Raw genomic sequence first — 22,380 nt, forward strand, 5'->3', positions numbered from 1 at the left:
TCGTTTCATGGTATTATCTGATATATCATCGCTATTACAGCAACCACTTAAAAGAAACAATACAAATTGTCACCATTCTGAAATACTTCCGTTACCGAAAGGCCAATTCAAGGAACTTCCACTGTTATGCACCATAGACGTTCAGTTTCAACTCAACAATATCGTATAGAGTCAGTTTGATGGAGTAGTCATAGGCGGTCTACTGAGTCGGATCCTAATAGTTATCTCCGTGGCAAACATAGAACAAACAGTAATGTGTATCCTCCTCAATATTCTGTCTCTACATGTTCATCTAATTTATTTAGGACATTTGCCGATATAAAGTATATGAACTTATTTTGTTTTACTGATCAATACTATCGGCCTATGCTCCATTGGGAGTAACAGGCGTAAGTAAACAAGCAAGTAAGATCAAAACTATGGTTATCAGTTGTAAACAGCCGAGTGGAATCCACGAAATAACTGAATTCATGTTGTTCTGCTACGATGTTTGTTCTATATGTAATCAAGCTTATAAATGGTAGAAACTGTGTGAAAATTTTCAAAGTTGTATGAATGAAAATAAAAACTAAAACTTTTATTGCGTATTTGATAAGCGTAACAATGTTTATTGGGAATTAGTAATAAACGAGCAAAATAACTAAGATCATAAATTAACAAATTTAAGTTGTAGTTGCTAAGTGTGTGAAAAGTAACAGAAGTTCTATAAAGGTTGTTAATTGTTAGAACGCGTTTGTCCAACATCAGTTTAGAAAAAAAAAGATTATAGAAAAACCATGGAAATAAAAATATAACCTTAAGGATAAAGGTTAAGCGACTGGGAGAGACGGCTTTGGAAGACCAGAAGGTACAGTGATTGTAGAGAAAAAAAAGGGAGAGAAATTGTACGGATAATTTTGACTTATCTAAGCCAGATCTGAAGGTTTCAGTTATTTGAGGAAGAGGAGATTCTGATGCACCTGGAAAATTTTTACTAACTTTGGGTGGGGGTGGATTACAGACATAAATATTCATAAAGTCGTCCATTATTAAGTTTCTAATTGGCCCTTTGTTGTTTTATAACCATACAGTTTATTGCTTATGCATTATCTTGGACTAAAATTGTGTGAAATATCCTATGTAATCAGTTGGTTGACATTAAATGGATGGCAATTATGGTTCCCTACCACCCATTTCTTTGAAGTTGTAGAGTGTGAAAAAAATGTAGGGATAGGTGATTGGTGTACTTGTTTTGCGAGTGTGTGCTGGAGTGATAGTGAACAAAAAGTTTGTCACCTTTAATCATTTTGTAATTGGTCGTAAACTGTTCATCCTTATAATCTGATTAGTTGAAATCGAAATAGCATCAAGTGCTTTGATTGGATGTCAGAATGTACATTTTTACATTTGAAATTTAATGAGAATGAATAATTCTTGTAGTGTAATGTTAGTCTTGAAAAAATTTAGACTTTTGAAGAAAAAGACATCAAATTAATTGCACTACCGTGCAATCTTACTGTTAGTGAATGTGTATTCGGACAGTTCACTGCTCGTACGTTTAGTGATGGGTCGTAAGCACAAAACGTATGAAACATTGCTTCGCAAGGACAAAAAACCCAAGCAGCTGCATCACCAGTTTCATATGGAAACACTTACCCTTTTTATAACATTGCGAACAAGGTGGATGCGACACAAGATATGGTGAGCATTGGGATACACCTGCGTGATGGCAGCAGTTATTGCAGATGAATCATCTGTCACAATGCCTACCACCTGTCGACTGTTGGTTGACCGTTGGAAGAACGACAGGAATCGGGAAATCAAAGTCGATGTCCCGCGACTTATAAATCCAATACAAACGGGTATTGCCTTAAAATTCATATCAAGGGCAACTACGTGATATAAATAGATGTTCTCGTTATTTGACTTGTACGTCCTGTCGAAACCAATGACATCAAAGAAACGAGCTGCCAAATTCATTTGATCAGAAGTCGTGAAGAAAAAAGACGACAGACAATTTTCATCGTCTAGTTCGTATTCGCAAAGCCCACCCAAAGATGTTATGTGAGCTTTTAATTTCGCGTGATCACCTATCATCTACATCATAAATTGGCGGATTGCTTACCAGGAAGGTTCGCGTATGAGAACACTTTATACCGCATATTAAATATATCTTGATCATTCAAACGTTTTCCATAAGAATGGGAAGCAAAATGTTAATGTCGAATGCTGCGGTACCGGATATCAGGAGCGGTCGCACAGTTTCAAAATCTACCTCCGTTTACCTGGGTACACAAGTATTAACGTCGTACCTCAGGGAATCGCATTCGTGATTGTTACGCACATTCCCACGTACGACAGTCCAGTAACCTTCTATCAACTTACAAAACATGAAGGCCGGACATTGAGTGTTGGTGGAAGCCCTTCGTGAAAAAATGTAATAACACCAATCAAGCTACCTCCTTCGTCTAATCCGCTGTGACGAACCGCTAGATCTTTTACGGCCATTTCTCCACCATACAAATTTCATATACGAGTTCTGATCTCTGCCCAAGTGAGAATCTCTCACAACATAATGACACTAGGTGGATCTTTCAAAAGTACTGATAGCGGACTTTAACGCTTCAACTGATTGGAAAGCTACGAGAAACAATGTAGTCAAAAATAAGTTCTCCGTTCCTGTGACAACGTGAGAAACAGCGCTTGTACATGGCACTTTGCAATCATCAATAATAATTAAAATGTACTCTGTCGACAGGTACTGACCTTTTATAACAATTTCAAGACATAACTAACCAATTAAAACGAATTTAAAACTAGCCATTTAATTGGACGAAACGGGATGAAAAAACTTTTTTAAAGGGGTGAAAAAACATCCACAATGAAGTGATCATTTAAGAGGGAATATCATTTATACTATTGATAACCATGGTCTGAGTGATGAATAGTAACGTGAAAGCTGTTGAAAAGTAGAATGAAAACTGTCGTTTTAGAAGTGACTTTCATTCACCCTTAAATATCTCCAGTTACATTATTTCTGAAGCTGATGTCAATGTGAATTACACTACTTACCAAAGAGGTTACTGATTCGTGGTTGACATTAAGCCCACGGCAATTAAGATTCCCAACCCCCGTTTCTTAGAAATTGTAGTGTGTGAAAAAAAAATTATTGATCGGTGACTGGTGTACTTGTTTTGCGAGTGTGTGCTGGAGTGATAATGAACAAACATTTTGCCACCTTTAATCATTTTTGATTGAGATCATGAACCGATTGATGTTAGACCATCACAATTGAAAACCTGGAAGCACTGGACGGCCGTAAACTGTTCATCTTTGTAATCTGATTAGTTGAAATTGAAATCGCATCTAGAGCTGTGATTGGATGTCAGAATTTACATTTTGTACATTTGAAATTTAATGATAATGAATAATTCTTTTTGTGTAATGTAAGTCTTATAAGAAATTTACACATTTTAAGAAAAAAAACACCAACTTAAGTGCAATCCTACTGTTTGTAAATGTGTATTGTGATAAATTTTTGCTTTCCGATCAAGTGATTTCATGTCAACCTTTAATTGAAGTCGTTAGTTATCTTAACACGAATAATTATGTGTATCTCAGTAAAAGAAAGTTTTTGGGAAAAAGCAATTGAAAACCGGTTTGAATATTTGATAAAAGTTATAACCGAATCAGGTCGGTAGTCAAATGTTGAATACCAAAATAATAATGAAATTATCACCAAAGTATGTGCATACGTTTTTTAGTAACACATAGTCTGTTAATTGGAAAAAGAAATCAACATATCAATAAATCATCATGATAATTTACTGATTAATAAATGTATGAATACGGCGAACGAACCGTAAACCATGGGTTAATGAAACGACTTTGACGGTATATCAAATACGTAATAATTTTTCCGCAATATGCACTGAATATTTAGTAAATGGGTTATTTTGTAAATAATCATTCTTAAATAAGTAGTTGTTTACGGTCGCTTTATAAACAGTTTCCATTAGAAAACGTTAGATTTCAATGCGGTTAATTTTCAAAGTCCATTGAAATGGTTTATTGTTTTCACTTGTGATTTATTTGTAGTTCTGTATTTTAAAATTAATTTTTTGATCGTAGTAAAAACTAGTGTGTTTAATCAGTCATATGTGAATATTTTTCGTACCTTAAGGTAACCCTCGTGCTATTGATAGAAGGAACCAGACAAGTAGTGAATAGGTCTTTATATCGATCTTCGCGCAGCCACAGTGGAGCGTGGGATTATCTGTTCAGACAAACAAAGGCTCTCAACATTCAATATAAGATAATAGGGAATATGGTCCAATGCCACTACATATTGTTAACCGTTATATGAAACCTGAATTATCTAGACATTATGAATGTAACCATTTTTGACAAGCATTTGAAATATTAGTTTCATGAAGTGTCAACGAACAAGCCTACGTCGTCTGACTGACTCGACAAATATCTATCGACATTAAACGTATAAATAAGAATTAGGTCAACTGCATCAATGAACACTTAAAATGTTATTGTTATTTATTGTCTTTATAATCATTATTATTATTATCTCAATTGACAAGATTCAATTCTCATACTATGTATTTCATTGACACAGAATTTTTTGCGTTTTCGATATTCCGATAATGCTCTTCCACTTATTGTGACTGAACGCTTTACTGCAAATAATCCAGACCTCTATTGAATGACGTTTCTAATTTGCAAATATTACAATTTGTAAGTATATATATAAATATATATATCGTAACAGATGTAAACGTTAACCATTGTTAACACATTACATTGTCAAATTCATTAATGCCATTACTTATTTTTTGGCCTTTATAAAATATTAAAATTATGGACTTATAACTATATAGTGTGACTGTACCAGTAATTAATAGTTATATAGCTGTGCAAATGAATACGTTGATATAATCAGTAGTTATGAATAACAATGAAGGCTTAGTTGACGATCAGACGTACTTCTTACGTACGCATAGTTCTGGTTTCAAGTACTTTTAATATAAAACAAGAATATAAAATTCTTAGTTGTGTATTCATGAAACGGCCAATATTCTTATTTCTTTTTACACCCACTAAATGACCTTTTATCACAATAATCATTTCAATGATGACGGCTTCAACTTGTTTTATAATGTCAGTATTTTATTCATAAGGTAGATAATTTTCTCACTTTTGTTTACTTCTCTATGAGCTTGAATCACATTCATCTTTGTAATCATTTTATTATATTCACAAATAAATGACCTAACGACAAAATAAAAATTTTCACTATTTTAAAATATTCCTATTAAAATATACTAGAATGTACTATTATTAGATAGTTTACAAATGTGTTACTAAAACATGAACGGTAATCACATTGTTTTAAATCTAAAATTGCAAGAATAGTGTTCATCAGATGACAAACTGTTGTCTACGTTTTCTTAACCTTTATATGTAATAAACGTTAGAAACAAGTTTACGAATACATGAGCGATAATCGCTTCTCCATTATTAATTACTAAGGGACATCTAAATTCATTAGACATTAATAAGTGTTTAATCACTTGACCTTTGCCACGGAAAAGAAGTGGAGAAAAAATATTGGAAATCAAATTGTGGGTGGCCCTGAAAAGAGCCTTTACTTGTTCTCGCGGTCATACGTCGTAACTATTAGTTAGGGTAAACATTTATTGCACGGCCATTTTTGTATTTTTTTTTTCGAGTGAAATTTTTTTTCGTCCCTTTGGAAAAAATTTTCATCCCCATCTTCCAATAATTTTCATTCTGTTTCGTCCAATCAAATAACTAGTTTTGAGTTCGTTATAATTGGTCGTTTATTTCTTCAAATCGATATAAAATATGAGGACTTGACGACAGAGCACATTTTCTTACAATTATTATGGACGGTAGTAACATGCAGAGCACGAGCTCCGTCGTTCCTCATGTTGTCACAGAAACCGATAACCTATTCTTGAGCACATTGTATCTCGTAGCGTTCCAATCTCTTGAAGCGTTGAAGAGCGCCATTAGAACGTATGAAAGAGCCACGTACTGCCATTATGTGGTGAGAGATTCTCATTTACATAGAGATCGGAAGTCGTATATTAAATTTGTATGTTGGAGAAATGGCCGTAGAACATCTAGCGGTTCCTCACAGCCGAGTAGACGAACGAGGTAATTTGATTTGTGTTATTATAATTTTTCATTAAGGACTACCGTGAGCACTCAATGTCCTTCCTTCATCTTTTGTAAGTTCATTGAAGGTTACTGGACTGTTGTTCGTGGGAATGTGTATCACAATCACGAGTGCAATTCCCTAAGGTACCAAAGTAATTATTGGATGCGCAGGTTAACGGAGGTGGAATTCGAAACAGTGAGACCACTTTTGATATCTGGGACAGCGGCATTCAATATTATACACTTTGTTTACCAATCTTATAGAAAGTGTATTGATCCTCAAGATGTTTTTAATATGCGCCACAAAGTGTTCTCACAAGCCAACCTTCCTGGTAAGCAATGTGCCTATTTAAATTGTCAACGTTAGGTGATTACTCCCAATTGAAAGATCACATGTCGCTTGGTGGCCTCTGTGAATACGACTTAGATGGAGATAACTGTCTGTTGTATTTCTTCTTCACAACAGCAGATCAAATGAGTTTATCAAGTCGATTTTTTGATGTTGTTGGTTTTGATGGGACCTACAAAACCAATAAGGAAAATTTATATTTGTATCAGGTTGTAGCACTTGATATGAATTTCATGGCAATACCTGTTTGTATTGCATTCATTAGTTCCGAAACATCTAGTTTAATTGCTCATTTCCTGTCGTTCTTCCGCCGATCAACTAACAACCGAGAGGTGGTAGGCATTGTAACAGATGATTCACCTGCAATAGCTGCTGCTATTATGCATGTGTATCCCAATTCCCATCACATTTTGTGTCGCGTACACATAATTCGTAATGTGTTAAGGAGGGTAAGTTTTTCGTTGCTTAACATTAAGCCATTAATCGTCATTGTAGAGGCTACGAGCAGAAACTGTACAACTTTTCTTCCGTCTGATGTTCACTAGAAATGTCGAAAGGTAAATTAAAATATGCATTACAGTCTTTTGTAGTTTCCATAGTTACCTTCCATTAATTGAAGCATCAGACGGAAATTTTTACCGATATGTGAGAGATCACTTGTTGCCTAAAAAGCACAAGTGGTCAAATGCTTTTCGACCCTCAGCGATGCTCTTGGGACAAAGTAATACGAATTTCGTTGAGATAACTCATCGGATTCTTAAATTGCATAAGCTGAACAGAAGAATACCCGTGTTGAGATCAATATTCAGTGTGCTTCTTAGCACTGGGAATTGGATCGATGCGCGAATGCAGAAGTATTATTGTGATTGTCGTAATAAAACAATAATCGGTCGGGAGCCAGTAATATGTCGTCTTCGGGAAAGACTTACTCCAGCTGCATGTCAATTGCGCACTCCTATCACTGAGGTTGTAATGTCCGTGGACTTGTCAACGGCTGTTGATGGTACAGGCACTTATACAGTCTGCAGTAATCCACTCAATTGTTCATGTGCTTTTTACATTAAAAACCGAATACCTTGTCGTCATATTTTAGCCTACTGCATACGCAGTAATAACGAAGTGAATACTCAGATAATTAGTGATAGATGGTTGCAATCGGACAGGTACATTACCAGTGTTGCGATTGACAATACCTCCCCTGTTCAAATAAGACAGACAAGTTCAAGAAGGTCGCTGTATGCCTTACTTAGGCGTATGTCCGAAGAGCAATGTACAATGGTGTATAATAATGCATATCAACTTGTTTACGGTAGGATACCTCCAGCACCGTCCACCTTACCTGCTGTTACAGAGTTTCAGATAGAAACCTCTACTTCCACTAATGTTACAATGCCGTCGATCCATCAGACAGCAGTTACCAGCTATCAACATAATGTTGATATGGATGAAACGTTAAGCAATGAAGACGAAGAAATTGTTTCGATGATCTCAGAGGAGTTCACCGAACTAGACGACGACAATGACGAAAACGCGCATGACAACAGACTTTGTGATATTTGCAATCTTGCGCAACCGCCACATGAAACTGCTGATGGAAGTACCTGGATTTTTTTGTCAATGTGATGCAATGTTTCATTTATTTTGTGCCTACGACCCATCAACACACGTCCATGGGATCCACTGTCCCATGTGCGGCGCTATAACGGAGTCATAGCAAGTCTTTGGTTCATGAAATTCGGAACTGTTAAGAGAACGAGTAAAGGCTCTTTTCAGGGCCACCCACAATTTGATTTAAATTCTTTTGTTTTAATTTCTTCTTTCCATGGCAAAGGCCAATTGGTGAAGCTATCAATAGTCATTATGTGATTATCGTCCACGTATTCGTAAACGTTTTTTAAGCTTTATCAAATATAGGGTTTAAGTAAACGATTTCCTATAGGAAATGTCATCTAATGAACACTCATCTGTCTAAGAATAGTACATGCAAAACTTATTCAAAATGTTTCAATGTTGTGTCATATAGTTAGGATAGGCGAATATAGTACTACCAGTTCACTAGTACAACGACATCATTTCTATAGGAAAGGTCAACTGAACCAACATTGATGAATTCTAATTAAGCCTTAGTGATTAAGCAATATAATCAATTGAGATTTATAAAAATTTCGTGGATTACTTGAAGTTAGACATTAACAGGTTTTTTATGGTGCTCCTCTAGCTTCAATTCACTCATGATCTCAACTATTCCAATAAAAAAAATAATACTGTCTGACTATTCCATCCCAGTTTTGATCAAAATGTTGACTTTAAAAATAAAAGCTACCGACTTTATTTTACTCAGAAAATAGAAAATAATATTTATGATTGGGTTCTTTTCCAAACAGTAATTCTTAGTACAAAAGAGTTGTTTAGTTTCGCCGGAAAATGGTGTCATAAATAAATGCAAGATTGTCAATTGTGTTATTTTGCTAATCCATTAAAAAGCGTTACTTGTTTTTAACTGTACATTCTTTGTAGTTGAGCTGTTTAAAATTACGACAAAAAGTACTTGTCTATGTAAGTAGTCATGTGAATCGATTATTGTACTCGTCAATTGGGCTTAATATTCTTAACATTCTTATTACATTTTGCATGTAACATTGTTACAGATAATTGCCACATTAATTGATATAGACATTTTATAAAACGTATAAATGTATCACTATCACGTGAAAGGTAGTCACATTTTTAGCAATTCGTAAAGTACAAACTAACCATATTATCCACCGTTCATTTTCATAAATGTTTCTTATTATTTTTGCACTGTATAGTATGTTATGTACATAATGTTTATTTAAAGAGTAGACAGAAATGAAAATATCGCAAACAATGTAGTGTTCAGAAGTGCGACTTATAGTACTATGGATCAGTATTTCTGAGGTTCTTTTCACAGAAAAATGGTATTTCAATAAAATCAGAATTTTATGATTGATTTGAACAAGGAGCTTATAATGAGATAAAGAGTCGGGAATACACATTTTTGCTCTTCAGTATATCACATGCTGTGGAATAATTCACCTATTTTCTGATTATTCTCGCCAATAAAATACACTTGATCATTGTCAACGGTTAATTTTGCTTCACCATTGAGATTACAATATTCTATACTATTGTTATAACCTGTAGTGTTAGTCATTAATTTTAGCCCATAATATATCTTATTCTAGTTTTCGGACATTCCATTCTATTCATTCTACTCGAGTCATATTTTGACCTTGTTAATTATTCGCTTATTAGCCTTGACTGTTTTTATATGAGCGTGTATGTGTGTACACTTCATGTCCCATGACTCATCACATGTCTGTAGTTTATTTTGTCTGCCTATAAATATTGAGTAACGCTTAATTAAAATGGAGTTGGCCTCCCAGCCATCTTCCATACGTGTCACTTTTGCTTTGCTATGCTTCATTCGCTTTATGTGCGAAATATATGTATTCTCAAGTCAATTCTCGTTATTCGACTTATTTAATTCCGTTTTTGGATAACGCGATTTAAGTCGACGATGATATATGAGAATCAGCGATAGCAAACATTCATACGCTCTAAATAGGAGTCAGATCCACGGGTCACTAAAAACCAATTAAATCAACTGATTCATTTCATTTGAACACTCGTATACATGAGAATACTCATGTGAAATATAAAAATAGAAATCACTTCTCTACTTAGTAGTATATACACACATAGAAGTAAACGCAAATACATTCATCAAACAACAACAGTAAATGTTCCACCATCATTTGAATTGACATCATGGAAAACAAAACGATGAAAATAGCTGTAATATGCATGATTCCAGTTATAGAAAAACAAACATTACACACACATCACAACTATTTACTACATTGACGCATCTCAGTTAGAATGAAGATAATTAGTCGCATATTTTATGACAAATCACACATCATCTATCATAACATTTCAGTACTAAAATCGAATATCTGTCAACATTCTTTTATAGTCGATCCATTATCATCAAACTGACAAATATGAACTAAACATTCTCACAAAACAATTGGAAGCGCTTTTCATGCTATACAACTGTTTGCTTGTAGTAAGTGACGCTTCTGTATTCCTCTTGATTTGCCCACTTCATTCTTATCTATGTTATCAAGATATTTGATGGAGTTCGGCTTATCTATGGAATAAAATGGAATTAAATCAGAGAAAGCATTGAAAGAATACCGTGAAGTTTTACGAGGGGTGGTATCACTGATCTCTCTCATGGTTTGCATATCAAGAGCTATTTCCATCTTCTCAATTTGGTCTGTAAACGATCTATCCCTACGGAATCCTGCCTGTTGGTCTCGGAGGTGGGCGTCTACGCAGTCCTTCATTCTGTTTAATAATACCCTGTTGAAGACTTTTCCCGGTATTGAGAGGAGAGTGATGACCCTGTTGAAGGCTTATAGGTTTCCAAATCTCTCACCATTTTCGTTCCTTCCTCCCAGTCCATGTCGTCCCATGATGTCTTCATATCCAGTGTTGTCCGTTCCAACCTTGGCATTGAAATCTCCCATCAGAATGGTCAAATCCTTTGTTGAGCACTTTTCGATGATTGACTGTAGCCTATTGTAGAATTGATCTTTAGCGTCTTCATTGTAGTCGTTGGTAGGCGCATAGCATTGGATGATGTTCATTGTGATGCCCTCTTTCTTTGTTTTGAAGGAGGCTTTGATGATCCTTGGTCCATGAGATTCCCATCCTATAAGTGCCTTTTGTGCTTGTTTGGACAGCATCAATGCGACTCCTTGTGTATGTGGGGCATTCTTCATGGCCGGAGTATAACATAGTTTCGATTATTTCTTCATGTTAGAGTTGTTTTAGCGAGTTAGTTTTCTACGTGATGGAATCGCTAACCCCATGCCCAACCCTTCTCCTTTACCCGAACTTGGGACCGGCAGTAACTCTAGAAGAGCTACAGGTGGAGTCAATGAAGCCTTAGCCATATGAAAATTCAACCCTCCTTTGTGTATTCAAAAACAGCTTGTTCTCACCTCTAACCTACCCTGGTAATATTGCCTCATTATCATGAGTGATTAGGTTTCAAATTGTGTTCCCATTATTATTATTATCCTTGTCTCCTCTTACCCCATTTCCAGTCCAGTTGACCTTTTATTTTTTTATATAATATTCCTAACACGTATATTATGTATGATCAGATTGTTCGAAATGTATTACGCTAATATATCATCATTACATAGTTCTGATAATCTTCGTCTTCTTATTTATACACTAGCGAAATTTCTCAAAGGGACTAATTGCTTTAAATCAAAAATTAATCAATCAATTAATCAATAATAATAGGGATAGGGGAATATATGACTCATCTGACACCTGTTCGACTATCTGCATGTTTGACTAAGCAGATAACCAACCAATCATTATCATTCTTGCCCACACATCACCATCCTCGCAAAGTTTGATCGTATGATTTCACTTTTGGGTCTAATTGTAAAACTGGTTTGTTTCCGTTCTCTGGATGATCTTCGGCTAGCTTCTGATTTCAACTCATTTTTTGTCATTTCAACTTGTGGTGGTAGTGGTGGCATATTAAATGTATCACATAATACTGAGTTTAGATGACACATAAACACTTTTTCTGTCTCTCAGTTCATTCATGTGTCTAATAATTAGTGTATTTTCGACCATCACTTCATACAATACCGTCTGACGTCTTTTATTTACACACCCAAATGTTTATTTTGGTTTGTCAGGACAGAAATCACGTGCATAAACTAAGTCACCTGTTTTGAATTCACGAATCTTCGGGCAATTCCATTTATTGTTTTTCTTTGTAGTTCACTCATTCTGTCTTTCGAGATCAAAACATCGAGAAATGTCCTAATTGGTCAGCCAAACATTATATCGGCTAGTGATTTTCTGTCTTGACAGTCTACACTAGGTGTAATCCTATAGAAAATTAGAATATGTTTCAGAGCCTCTTCTAAGTTATCTTCTACCATCTTAAAGAGAGTTCGCTTAAGAATATCAACACATTTTTCTGCTTGCCCATTCAGCTGAGGGTGATACAGTGGAGTTCCAATGTGTTCAATTCCATTTCTTTACAGGACTCCGCAAACCCTGTCGACGTGAACTGCGTTCCGTTATCTGAAACCAAAACATTAGGTGTCCCAAAACAACCAAACAGTTATTTGAGATATAACAGTGTTTCACATGTAGACGGTCTTCGTACGGCATAGATTTCAGTCCATTTAAAGTATGAATCTACCACCACAAAAAATATTGTCCGTTTAATGGTCCAGCCTAATCGATGTGAACTCGTTTCAAGCCATGTCTGGGATTCTACGTTCAGAGTATTCGACGATAGATACCACAAACCGAATTCATCTATCCAATCAATACCTAACACGTTGGTATTACAGTTTCCAGATACATAATATTTTCCGGTCATAGTCCTGTCACGCAATGTAAGAGGTAGCTGCATTTCCCCAAGAACAGTAATATTGGTTCCTGTTGCACTTTGAGCATTGTAATATGTAGGCTGATATTGAGGTCGACCAAGTTTTATCCAGGTCTCTCTATAAATTAATGTTATGTCAGACCCCATATCAATTTGCAGCTTAACAGGTTTACCATTTAAAAAGTTAGTTACGTACATCCTTTTAGACGAGAACCGAACACGTTTTGTGGTCAGAACAACATTCGAATTATGTGTTATCTCTCGTGATATCTGTGTTGTTTCCTTTACGGAACTTTGCTGACGGTCGGCAATCTTCGGCCTACTTTTACAACATACTTGAGCATGAACATATTTACCACATTGAAAACAAACTTTTTTAAAGTAGCAAACATTACCAGAATGACACTTACCTCATTGTCAACAAGACGTTTTGGGTTTCATATGATTTGGGATTCGTCGGGAGTACGAATCCATATTTCCGTTAAAAGATTTCCGCAGAACATTAACTTCCATATGTTCATTGTTCCTTCTTATTAGATTTGTGTCATGCTTCAAATTAACCATACTTTGAAATTCTTCAAATACTCATTGCAGACTGATATTAGGATCTTGTTCGATCTTCACTAAAATCCGTGTTCTGATATCTGCATCTACTACAGACTGTAACGCACAGACAAAAATGAGGCATTTAAACTGATATGAGGACATTTCCTGTAAACGAAACCACTCACATTCCCGGTTCCCGATGCTTGCGTACGTCATATAATCGTCCTGTGGTTTTTTTCACAAGCTGGAGGGATCGGTATCTAGTGTGAAAAACTGATGATCGTACACCAAACATACGTGTCAGGCAGTCTACTATTTCTCTGAAGATTATGTCGGTTAGCTTCTTTGGGAGGATACGATTACAGAACTTTTCATGTTCAGACACTCCGAGCTTGCGTAATAATAATCTGAGTTTCGAAACTTCGTCCCACTCTTTACACTCATTAATAAACAAATCCTCATGGCGTTTAAACCATGCCTCAGAAGTAATTTTACATTCTGGATCGAATCTAAATTAATTTATTGAATTCGCAATAGAATCCGGAGTCATAGTGAAATCAGATACATCGATCCTTGGTGATATTGACATACGTTTGAGCAATAATTCGATAACAGAATTTTTCTGTTGCAATAAAGTTTACAGATCATCCATTATATTGTTACAGAATCCACTTTAACTTAATATATAGGCGTAGATTCGTTTTACCAAAATCGCCAATGCTATAACGCTCGTGTCTACTTCGTCTACAAGTATGGGACGTCAATTTAACTTAGACGAATATCTACACTAGATTCCCTCACAGTGTCTATTCTACAGGAATTCAACGCAACTCAGACGATAAAGAACACGTGATTAGCCTGACTAGAAACTACATACATTTCCACACCGAAAGCCGACATAATCAAACAATAATGAACAATCAATCAATCACTCAATCAATCAATTATTCAATCAATCCATCAATCAATCAATAATAATAATAAGGATAAGGGAATATATAACTCATTTGTCACCTGTCAGACTATCTGCAGGTTTGACTAAGCAGATAACCAATAATTATCATTATCATTCTCGCCCACACATCAATTACATTGATCATCCTTCATGAAATACACCTGCTCCACATGAATCTCATCCTGTTTACTCTCACTTAACTGAACGACCACAATTACAGATATCCAAAATAATTGTTACGTACATTCACAGCTCGTGTTCTTCAACGTTATTTTGGTCAATCATCTGTCTTTATCATTTTGAAGTATGTCCTCATGATTTCGAATGAACAGTTACCTGTCATAACTGAGGAAATACTGTTGGACATACTGAGTATGCAACCACTCATAATGTCCATGTCATCTCTGTATGACCATGACCTGATTATGTGAATGTAAGTGTGACTATAACACGTGTGAGCTAGTGATGTTGACAGATGTGAGTAGCGTGTATTATCAATCGAAAGTGAAATACCTGAAACAGGAGGTTGAGAAGATCAAACAGAAGAGGGTGCAAACAGAGACTGATTAGTGTGGAACCAGAAGCACAATGAATTCTGAGACGATTGATTGACATTTGCAGAAGGAACAGTCAAGTTTGAGACGATGAATTGACATTTTGCAAATGCAGTATATACGTAATGGTTATCAGATATTTTCAAAAGATAGTCTGTAATTTTCTTCTCAAATACACTTGTGTTCTCGTTCACTACATCACAATTACCACTAACAAATGCATAAACATACATCAAACCAAATTTTAACTACTTATAATGACAAGTTGTATACTTTTGAATTTGATAATAAAATGAAGCCGAACCATAGTGACAATGATAATGTTGATGATGTGATTCATTAGTGCTTCTGAATTAAGTAAGTTAACTTTGTGTTGTGCATGAATTTCTATTAGAAATGCACAGTACAATGAATAAATTAATTCAGATGAATCCCAATTAATTTTACTATTTCACTTGATATTCTGTGAAAATTCACATTGAAAGTGAAAGATACATTGACTCACATTTATTACCAGTACATACAGCATACACAATATCATCATCTCAGTGAACAATATTGAAATGTTATTGTCAAGTGAATCTTGGACTAAAATATTCATCCTGTGCAATTGTAGTTTTGTAGTAAGTATCATTACATGTGTTCTCCCCATATGGTTATTCATTTCATCTTACTTATACAATCCAGGTATTCGGTGTTGTTCTGTTAACACTCGGAATTCAACCACAAATCACATTAAATCAATTCAGAAATATACTACAAAATGCGAAACCAGAGATCTTCCTGGTTGTCAGTATCTCAGGTGGTCTCGGTGTACTAGGATCATTTGTTGGCATTTATGGACACTCGAAGAAACAGAAAGTGATCATATATATGGTAAGTGATATGTTCAATATGGACAAGTGTATTTCACTCATACCTCTGTTCAGAACATTTTCGTTTTGTTTATCGTGACTTGTGTGTGGATCGGAATGGCATTTAAAGTAGCTTTAACGGAAGACAGGGTTTGTTTGATATTATTTGAACCTAATATATCGTGACACACTGATCTTCATATCATTATAGTTCCTTAATTTAGTTAATAGCTCGCTGAGTTCTACTGTTAAAGAATATGGTAAACGAGTTGATTATCAAATGGGGTTTGATCATTTACAAAAGACTGTAAGTTATATACAAATGCAAAATTCTGATGATCTCTTGTCTCTAGTTTTATTGCTGTGGAGCGTCATCGTACAAAGACTATCCATATACAAATCATGGTCAGACATCACACTTACCTACTTCATGTAAATACGACAAATTCGCATATCCTAAAGTAAGTCAATATTTTTGCAAATTTTTAACCAATTAAATTACCTGATTTCATCACTTTAACAATCCGCATAGAATATTCATTTTCGTAATAACTTACAGTTTACAACCAAATACTGAATGTTCAGCTCACTCACTAGGAACATGTTGAGTCAACTGTCATGTGGAATAATTTTATTTATTGAGTAGAATTTCAACCGCGTTTTAAGAACATTTGTTAACATGTTGCTAAGTGATTTCCAATATAGGATTCATCGAATAATGCAATTCATTTAGGCAAATACAATCATCTTGATTACGTGGTTTTCGTTGACACACATGAATATTTAAAAGAGTTCCACATTTGAAGATTAGGTGACATTAAATCCATTGAAGTTGTTTTCATTACTGACACTTCTGTTCCTCTCATCAGCACACTATAACTCAATCATATCAGTGAGTGACTAGTGGTAAAATCAAAACCATTAACTCAAACTCACCGAACTGCTCTACCGACACAACAATAGACTGTTGTCTGTGACAAGACAGTTCTGCATTGTTCTCAGTCTTATTCTCATTCACAACAACATCACAGTCTAATCACTTTCACTACGCTTCACATTTCAATTATCCATGTAGATTTATTGAATGAATGATAAACACTTCATTGTAATTCCTTATTCACTTTTTCTCATCATTTCATCAAAGGGATGTGTATCAGCGATAATTGAATATACACAAACTTATCTAAATATCATCATGTATCTATGTTTCACATTCGGGATTATTCAAGCGCTCTACTTGATATTGTCAATTATGAGAATACGTAAATTTGAAGGTGACGATTTTCTATCTGCATAATGGTCTTATTGAGACCAAATGTTAAGAAGATATTCAATGGAACCTAATGTCAATCAAACAACCGAATCATTGACTATTCATTACTCATTCTATTGTCATTTGATCTTACTTATTTGTACACCATTATACACTATTCTCATCAACTGAATAATGAATTTCTTCATTATTTTCTTTGTTTAAATCAACTTGTTACTGGGAGGTATTTCGAAAGAAAACAAACACAAAATGAGAAACGTTTATTCTCTTTAACACAATCGATAGGAAATTTCAACTAGAGTATATCAGTCAATCAGATCCGAAGTGTTCATACAACGAATACAAGGTACTTGATCGAAAGTAGATTATCATTATTATTATTATCATAAGGTATTGATTAGATTTCAAGATAGATGGTTGTCATCTCTTCAGAGTGTTTATTGTGAAGGTGTAGTTGCAATGATAAATCGATCTAGTTGTGGTTATTGAGAGTTGCATTATGATTTTATGATGGAAGGTCATTGGTTTACTATAACACTGAGAGCATTGTGGATTGATTGAGCTTAAGAAGTAAAACGATAGGTGTATTTTTCTTTGAAATTCTATTTCTGACATTTTGTTACAATATCTGTTGAGCATAGTTGGAGATGTGAAAACCACTTAATATGTATACTTATTTTTCAGGATGATAGTAATACTCACTTAGTATTGTTTTGCTTGTATTTTACCATAGAGGTTTTTAATTGGAATTGATCTGTCTGTTTGTAGCATATGTGCATACTGTGAGTATGCCTCGATATTTCTTTAATTCATAAGCTTTTATAAGCAATGATGGATAGTGGCTAGCAGTGGAATCCAGTTTGACGCGCACACAATTCTGGTTTTCCAAGATCTATGGTCATTCAAGGAAGATGCAATCTAATTGTCTTTGGAAGACTTCTACTTCCTTGTAGGTGACTTTGAATGCAGAGTCTGTCTTGATTGATTGACCTGTGTTCACAAGGTGTTCGATTATTGAACTTTTTATTGAACTGTTTCCTTCTATTCTTAGGCACGCCGACCAAAGTTCTTGAGATCTTTCGAGTAAATTACGCATCGTACGACCTATATACCTAGCTCCACATGATCAGGAAAATTAGTAAATTTATCTTTTGACGAATATTTAAGCCATTAACAATCAAATGTTTATTAAGTTCACCTCGTATATAAATGGTTCTTATACATTTGTTGATTTAACCTCACTGTCACCATATCAAACAGAAGTTTCTAATCAATATTATTATTAGAATGAACATCAACTCTGAGATTTAGGTTCTTCCAGTTGATGAGTCCCAAATAGGACGAAACGCGCATCAAACTGGATTCCCCTGCTAGCCACTATCCATCTTTGCCTATAAAGCTTGTGAATTAAAGCAATATCGAGGCATGCTCACAGTATGCACATATGCCAATAAAAGACTGATAAATTGCAGTCTTAAACCGCTATGGTAAAATACAAGCAAAACAATACTAAATGAGCATTATTATCATCCTGTAAAATAACTATATATATTAGCAATTGTATGGCATTGAAAATGAATTCCACAAAGAGAGAAGACTTCGCTTAACCAACCTTTCATGTTTTATGGCTTATAGCTGCATTCCGTTTATAATATTCAAAAAGGTAAAACTAAATTCCAACTAATACCATCTAATAATTACTATTTGTATGTATGTATGCATGCACATTGTGGAGGTTACCTAAGCTGCGTGCAATCTACATTTTGAACATAGAACTATAATTCATTAGTTTAGTGAAGAATTTATTTAATGTAGAGGTAAAGATGAAGGTTGAGCGAAATCGTTACTTGGAAATTTCATCACAGTTTTACATTTTATCAAGATGTATTGAATCTTACTACTGAAATACCGATTCATCCTGTCACGTTTGGTTCTATGTAAATCAGTGAGAAATCAGTGATGTTATCATTCACTGTAATTGATGAACAATGATGAGATTTCAAAATTGGCTTCCGCAATGCCAAAATATCTCATAATCCATGCAGTGTGGATTGTGTAATGAAAGGCTCTAAAATTATGTAAACTAGTTGGTACTACAAATATCACAGTTCCAATTCCCTTCTCAAAGAAAATTGCATAGCACTGAATCCACCAACCAATAACATTCAAAGCAATTGGTTTATGGAATTCATTACTAATTATTGATCGATTAATATGGAATGTTGTGTTTTATTGCCTAGTTGAATGTTCAACACTTCCATAACTGACATGGATTGTAACTTGAAGAGAACACACATTCCTACCATACGTCAGTGAATTTACAATAAATGTTTCACAAACCAATCAAGCAAATAATGAATAATCTTGATTGTGCGTTAAAATGCCCCAGTCACAAACACATTCACTTCCATGAATGTTCAGTCCGTATGTGAACTCCTGTTTAACACGAGAAATCATAAATACATATCGACTATTGAATATCTCAATATCTCGAATTCGCTGAGCTCACAAATGTAAAAATCTTCTGAACATTAGTCGCTACTGATTAGGATGAATAAGTTGAGCTTCATTTCTCTCTGTTCAGACTACAATGATGACGATTCCACATATGTTGATATTTTGAACCGTGTAAATATATTAGATTTACCGGTTGATAGAGTGAGAATGATCCGTGATGAATATAGTGATTTCTTTATTGTCGTCTCATTGGAAGGAACTGTGACGAAATTATTATCGTTTTTATTGTTAACATTTAGTGTCGCTGTCAAAGAGGAGGTGGAGATGGTGCTGTACTGTGGATTCCGTTGTTGGGTCTAGAGATGAGTATTAAGTTGGTGTTGTCTGTTGCAGTTAGTAGACGTCTAGTGGAGTGATCTGGTGAGATGATATTGTTTGTGATGTTCAGTGTTGAGAAGAGAGAAGACGCGAGACGTTTGAGTGCAGGATGGACATCGCACTGAGATTGTCTGTGAGTTGGGGACAGTTATATAGCTCAGAGTGTCGACGGAATCCACATTTCGATGAGGAACAAGGCATAGAATGCGACAAGGAGGAAAGGTGCACTATGAGAAGAACGACTGAAGGAGCGACTGTTTAAAGAGGGAACAAGTGTGGTGTATGTTAATGAGGCTGACAGATATAAGTAGTACGTGGCAGCAATCGGAGTGGAATGCCAATCAGAAGAAGTTTCATATGAAGAGAATAGGAAGGAAACGAATCACAATTAAAATAACAACTGAATTAAAACAATAATGCAGTATGTAAAAACCAATGCAAAGAAGTTGTGCCAATATGTACTCAATATATGATTTGCATATTTTTTACTAAATCACTGTATGATTTTTTATCAAACAAAACAATTGGGTTTCTTTCCACGTGAGTATTCGTTCACTGCACTACAAATATTTAAGATAAATGAAATATTTTATTATGTTTATTGACAGTTTCGAATGCCTAGAAATGGGATGACGTAATGAAGTTTTGTATTTGAATAACTTCTATGAATTCTGAATGGCGTCAGAACCACTACGAGACATCATGGTTTTGTTGTCACAAAACTGATCCCGCCTACATAAACAAGTTTTCGATAGTATTTGAATTAGTTGTGTTTAAATTATGATTATTGATGTTAAATGAAATGGAATATTGTTATCGTAATGCACATACTGACGATGGTATATGTAAAATATCCCACTATCATCAAATGAATTGATATAGTCGATTGATATAATTCTATCTAGATTGACGTAAATATTCATACATTAACACATCCCTGTAAACTGTTAATTGTCTAACCAACTATTCTTCAGTCGCAACCTCAACGTCAACAAATATCTCTCGTAACATATTCTTCACTTTTTTGTTCGATATAGTCATATGAAACAACATAACATCAATATTCATCTACCAAACATGAGATTATTCTGATTTGCTTACATTCCACTTAATTATTCCTTCCCGATTTCATACAACTTTATACACAATATAATCTTTCAGTAAACAGAGGGGTTTTTCCGATATTTTAGTAATTTAATAATTGAACTGATGAGTCAATTGAAGCTAGACCACCATGAAAAACCTGTTGGCACTTGACGGCCGTTTCATCCTAGTATGGAACTCTTCAACAGTGCACATCCACGATCACGCCCCACGAGATTCGAAACCAGGTGTTCGATGGTGATCTAGATTCCAACGAATCATCAATTCGATTTTTAGATTACTACAATCTCCGAAAAACCCCTCTCAGATTGCAATCATCATATACTCATTAGTGACTGTTTCCAAGAGTAAGTTACGAATGAATATCTGTCAATAAGGTTGATTATTTCAACGCACAATCAAGATTATTCATTATTTGCTTGATTGGTTTGTGAAACATTTATTGTAAATTCACTGACGTATGGTAGGAATGTGTGTTCTCTTCAAGTTACAATCCATGTCAGTTATGGAAGTGTTGAACATTCAACTAGGCAATAAAACACAACATTCCATATTAATCGATCAATAATTAGTAATGAATTCCATAAACCAATTGCTTTGAATGTTATTGGTTGGTGGATTCAGTGCTATGCAATTTTCTTTGAGAAGGGAATTGGAACTGTGATATTTGTAGTACCAACTAGTTTACATAATTTTAGAGCCTTTCATTACACAATCCACACTGCATGGATTATGAGATATTTTGGCATTGCGGAAGCCAATTTTGAAATCTCATCATTGTTCATCAATTACAGTGAATGATAACATCACTGATTTCTCACTGATTTACATAGAATCAAACGTGACAGGATGAATCGGTATTTCAGTAGTAAGATTCAATACATCTTGATAAAATGTAAAACTGTAATGCGGTTGGCTTAACATTCATCTTTACCTCTACATTAAATAAATTATTCCCTTAACTAATTTATTATGGTTCTATGTTCAAAATTTAGAGTGCACGCATCTTAGTTAACTTCGTCAATGTGCATGCATACACACATAAAAATGGTAATTATTAGATGGTATTAGTTGGAATTTAGTTTTACCTTTTTGAATATTTTAAACGGAATGCATATATTAGGACAATAAACATGTAAAATTGCTTAAGCGAAGTCTTCGCTCTTTGTGGAATTCATTTTCAGTGCTGTCGTCATACCAAACAGAAGTTAATAATCAGTGAACATCAACTCTGAGATGCAGGTTCTTCCAGTTGACGAGTCCCAAATAG

The 22,380-nt window shown here is 34.8% G+C and overlaps 2 protein-coding genes across 3 annotated transcripts in view; one reads left to right on the top strand and one right to left on the bottom strand.

Moving 5' to 3' along the window:
- Positions 1–17,363, top strand: part of MS3_00002411 (uncharacterized protein) — a 39,534-nt gene extending 22,171 nt beyond the window's left edge. The window contains exons 1-7 of one of the 2 annotated variants that reach the window (XM_051209988.1): positions 15,328–15,401; positions 15,439–15,667; positions 15,732–15,920; positions 15,974–16,048; positions 16,110–16,205; positions 16,252–16,359; positions 17,043–17,363. In XM_051209988.1, coding sequence (XP_051075474.1) covers positions 15,608–15,667; positions 15,732–15,920; positions 15,974–16,048; positions 16,110–16,205; positions 16,252–16,359; positions 17,043–17,195 — 681 coding nt within the window. In that variant the 5' untranslated portion in view covers positions 15,328–15,401; positions 15,439–15,607 and the 3' untranslated portion in view covers positions 17,196–17,363. Of the gene's footprint in view, positions 1–15,327; positions 15,402–15,438; positions 15,668–15,731; positions 15,921–15,973; positions 16,049–16,109; positions 16,206–16,251; positions 16,360–17,042 lie in introns of those variants that run through there. The other variant, XM_051209987.1, reaches the window with a different exon arrangement.
- MS3_00002413 (uncharacterized protein) lies at positions 10,551–11,778 on the bottom strand. The gene has a single exon (XM_051209990.1). The coding sequence runs from the start codon at positions 10,900–10,902 to the stop codon at positions 10,594–10,596; it is 309 nt and encodes a 102-aa protein (XP_051075476.1). The 5' UTR covers positions 10,903–11,778; the 3' UTR covers positions 10,551–10,593.
- Positions 17,364–22,380: the final 5,017 nt, after the last annotated feature.

The sequence above is a fragment of the Schistosoma haematobium genome, chromosome 1 (genome assembly GCF_000699445.3).
Source record: "Schistosoma haematobium chromosome 1, whole genome shotgun sequence".
Lineage (NCBI taxonomy): Eukaryota > Metazoa > Platyhelminthes > Trematoda > Strigeidida > Schistosomatidae > Schistosoma > Schistosoma haematobium.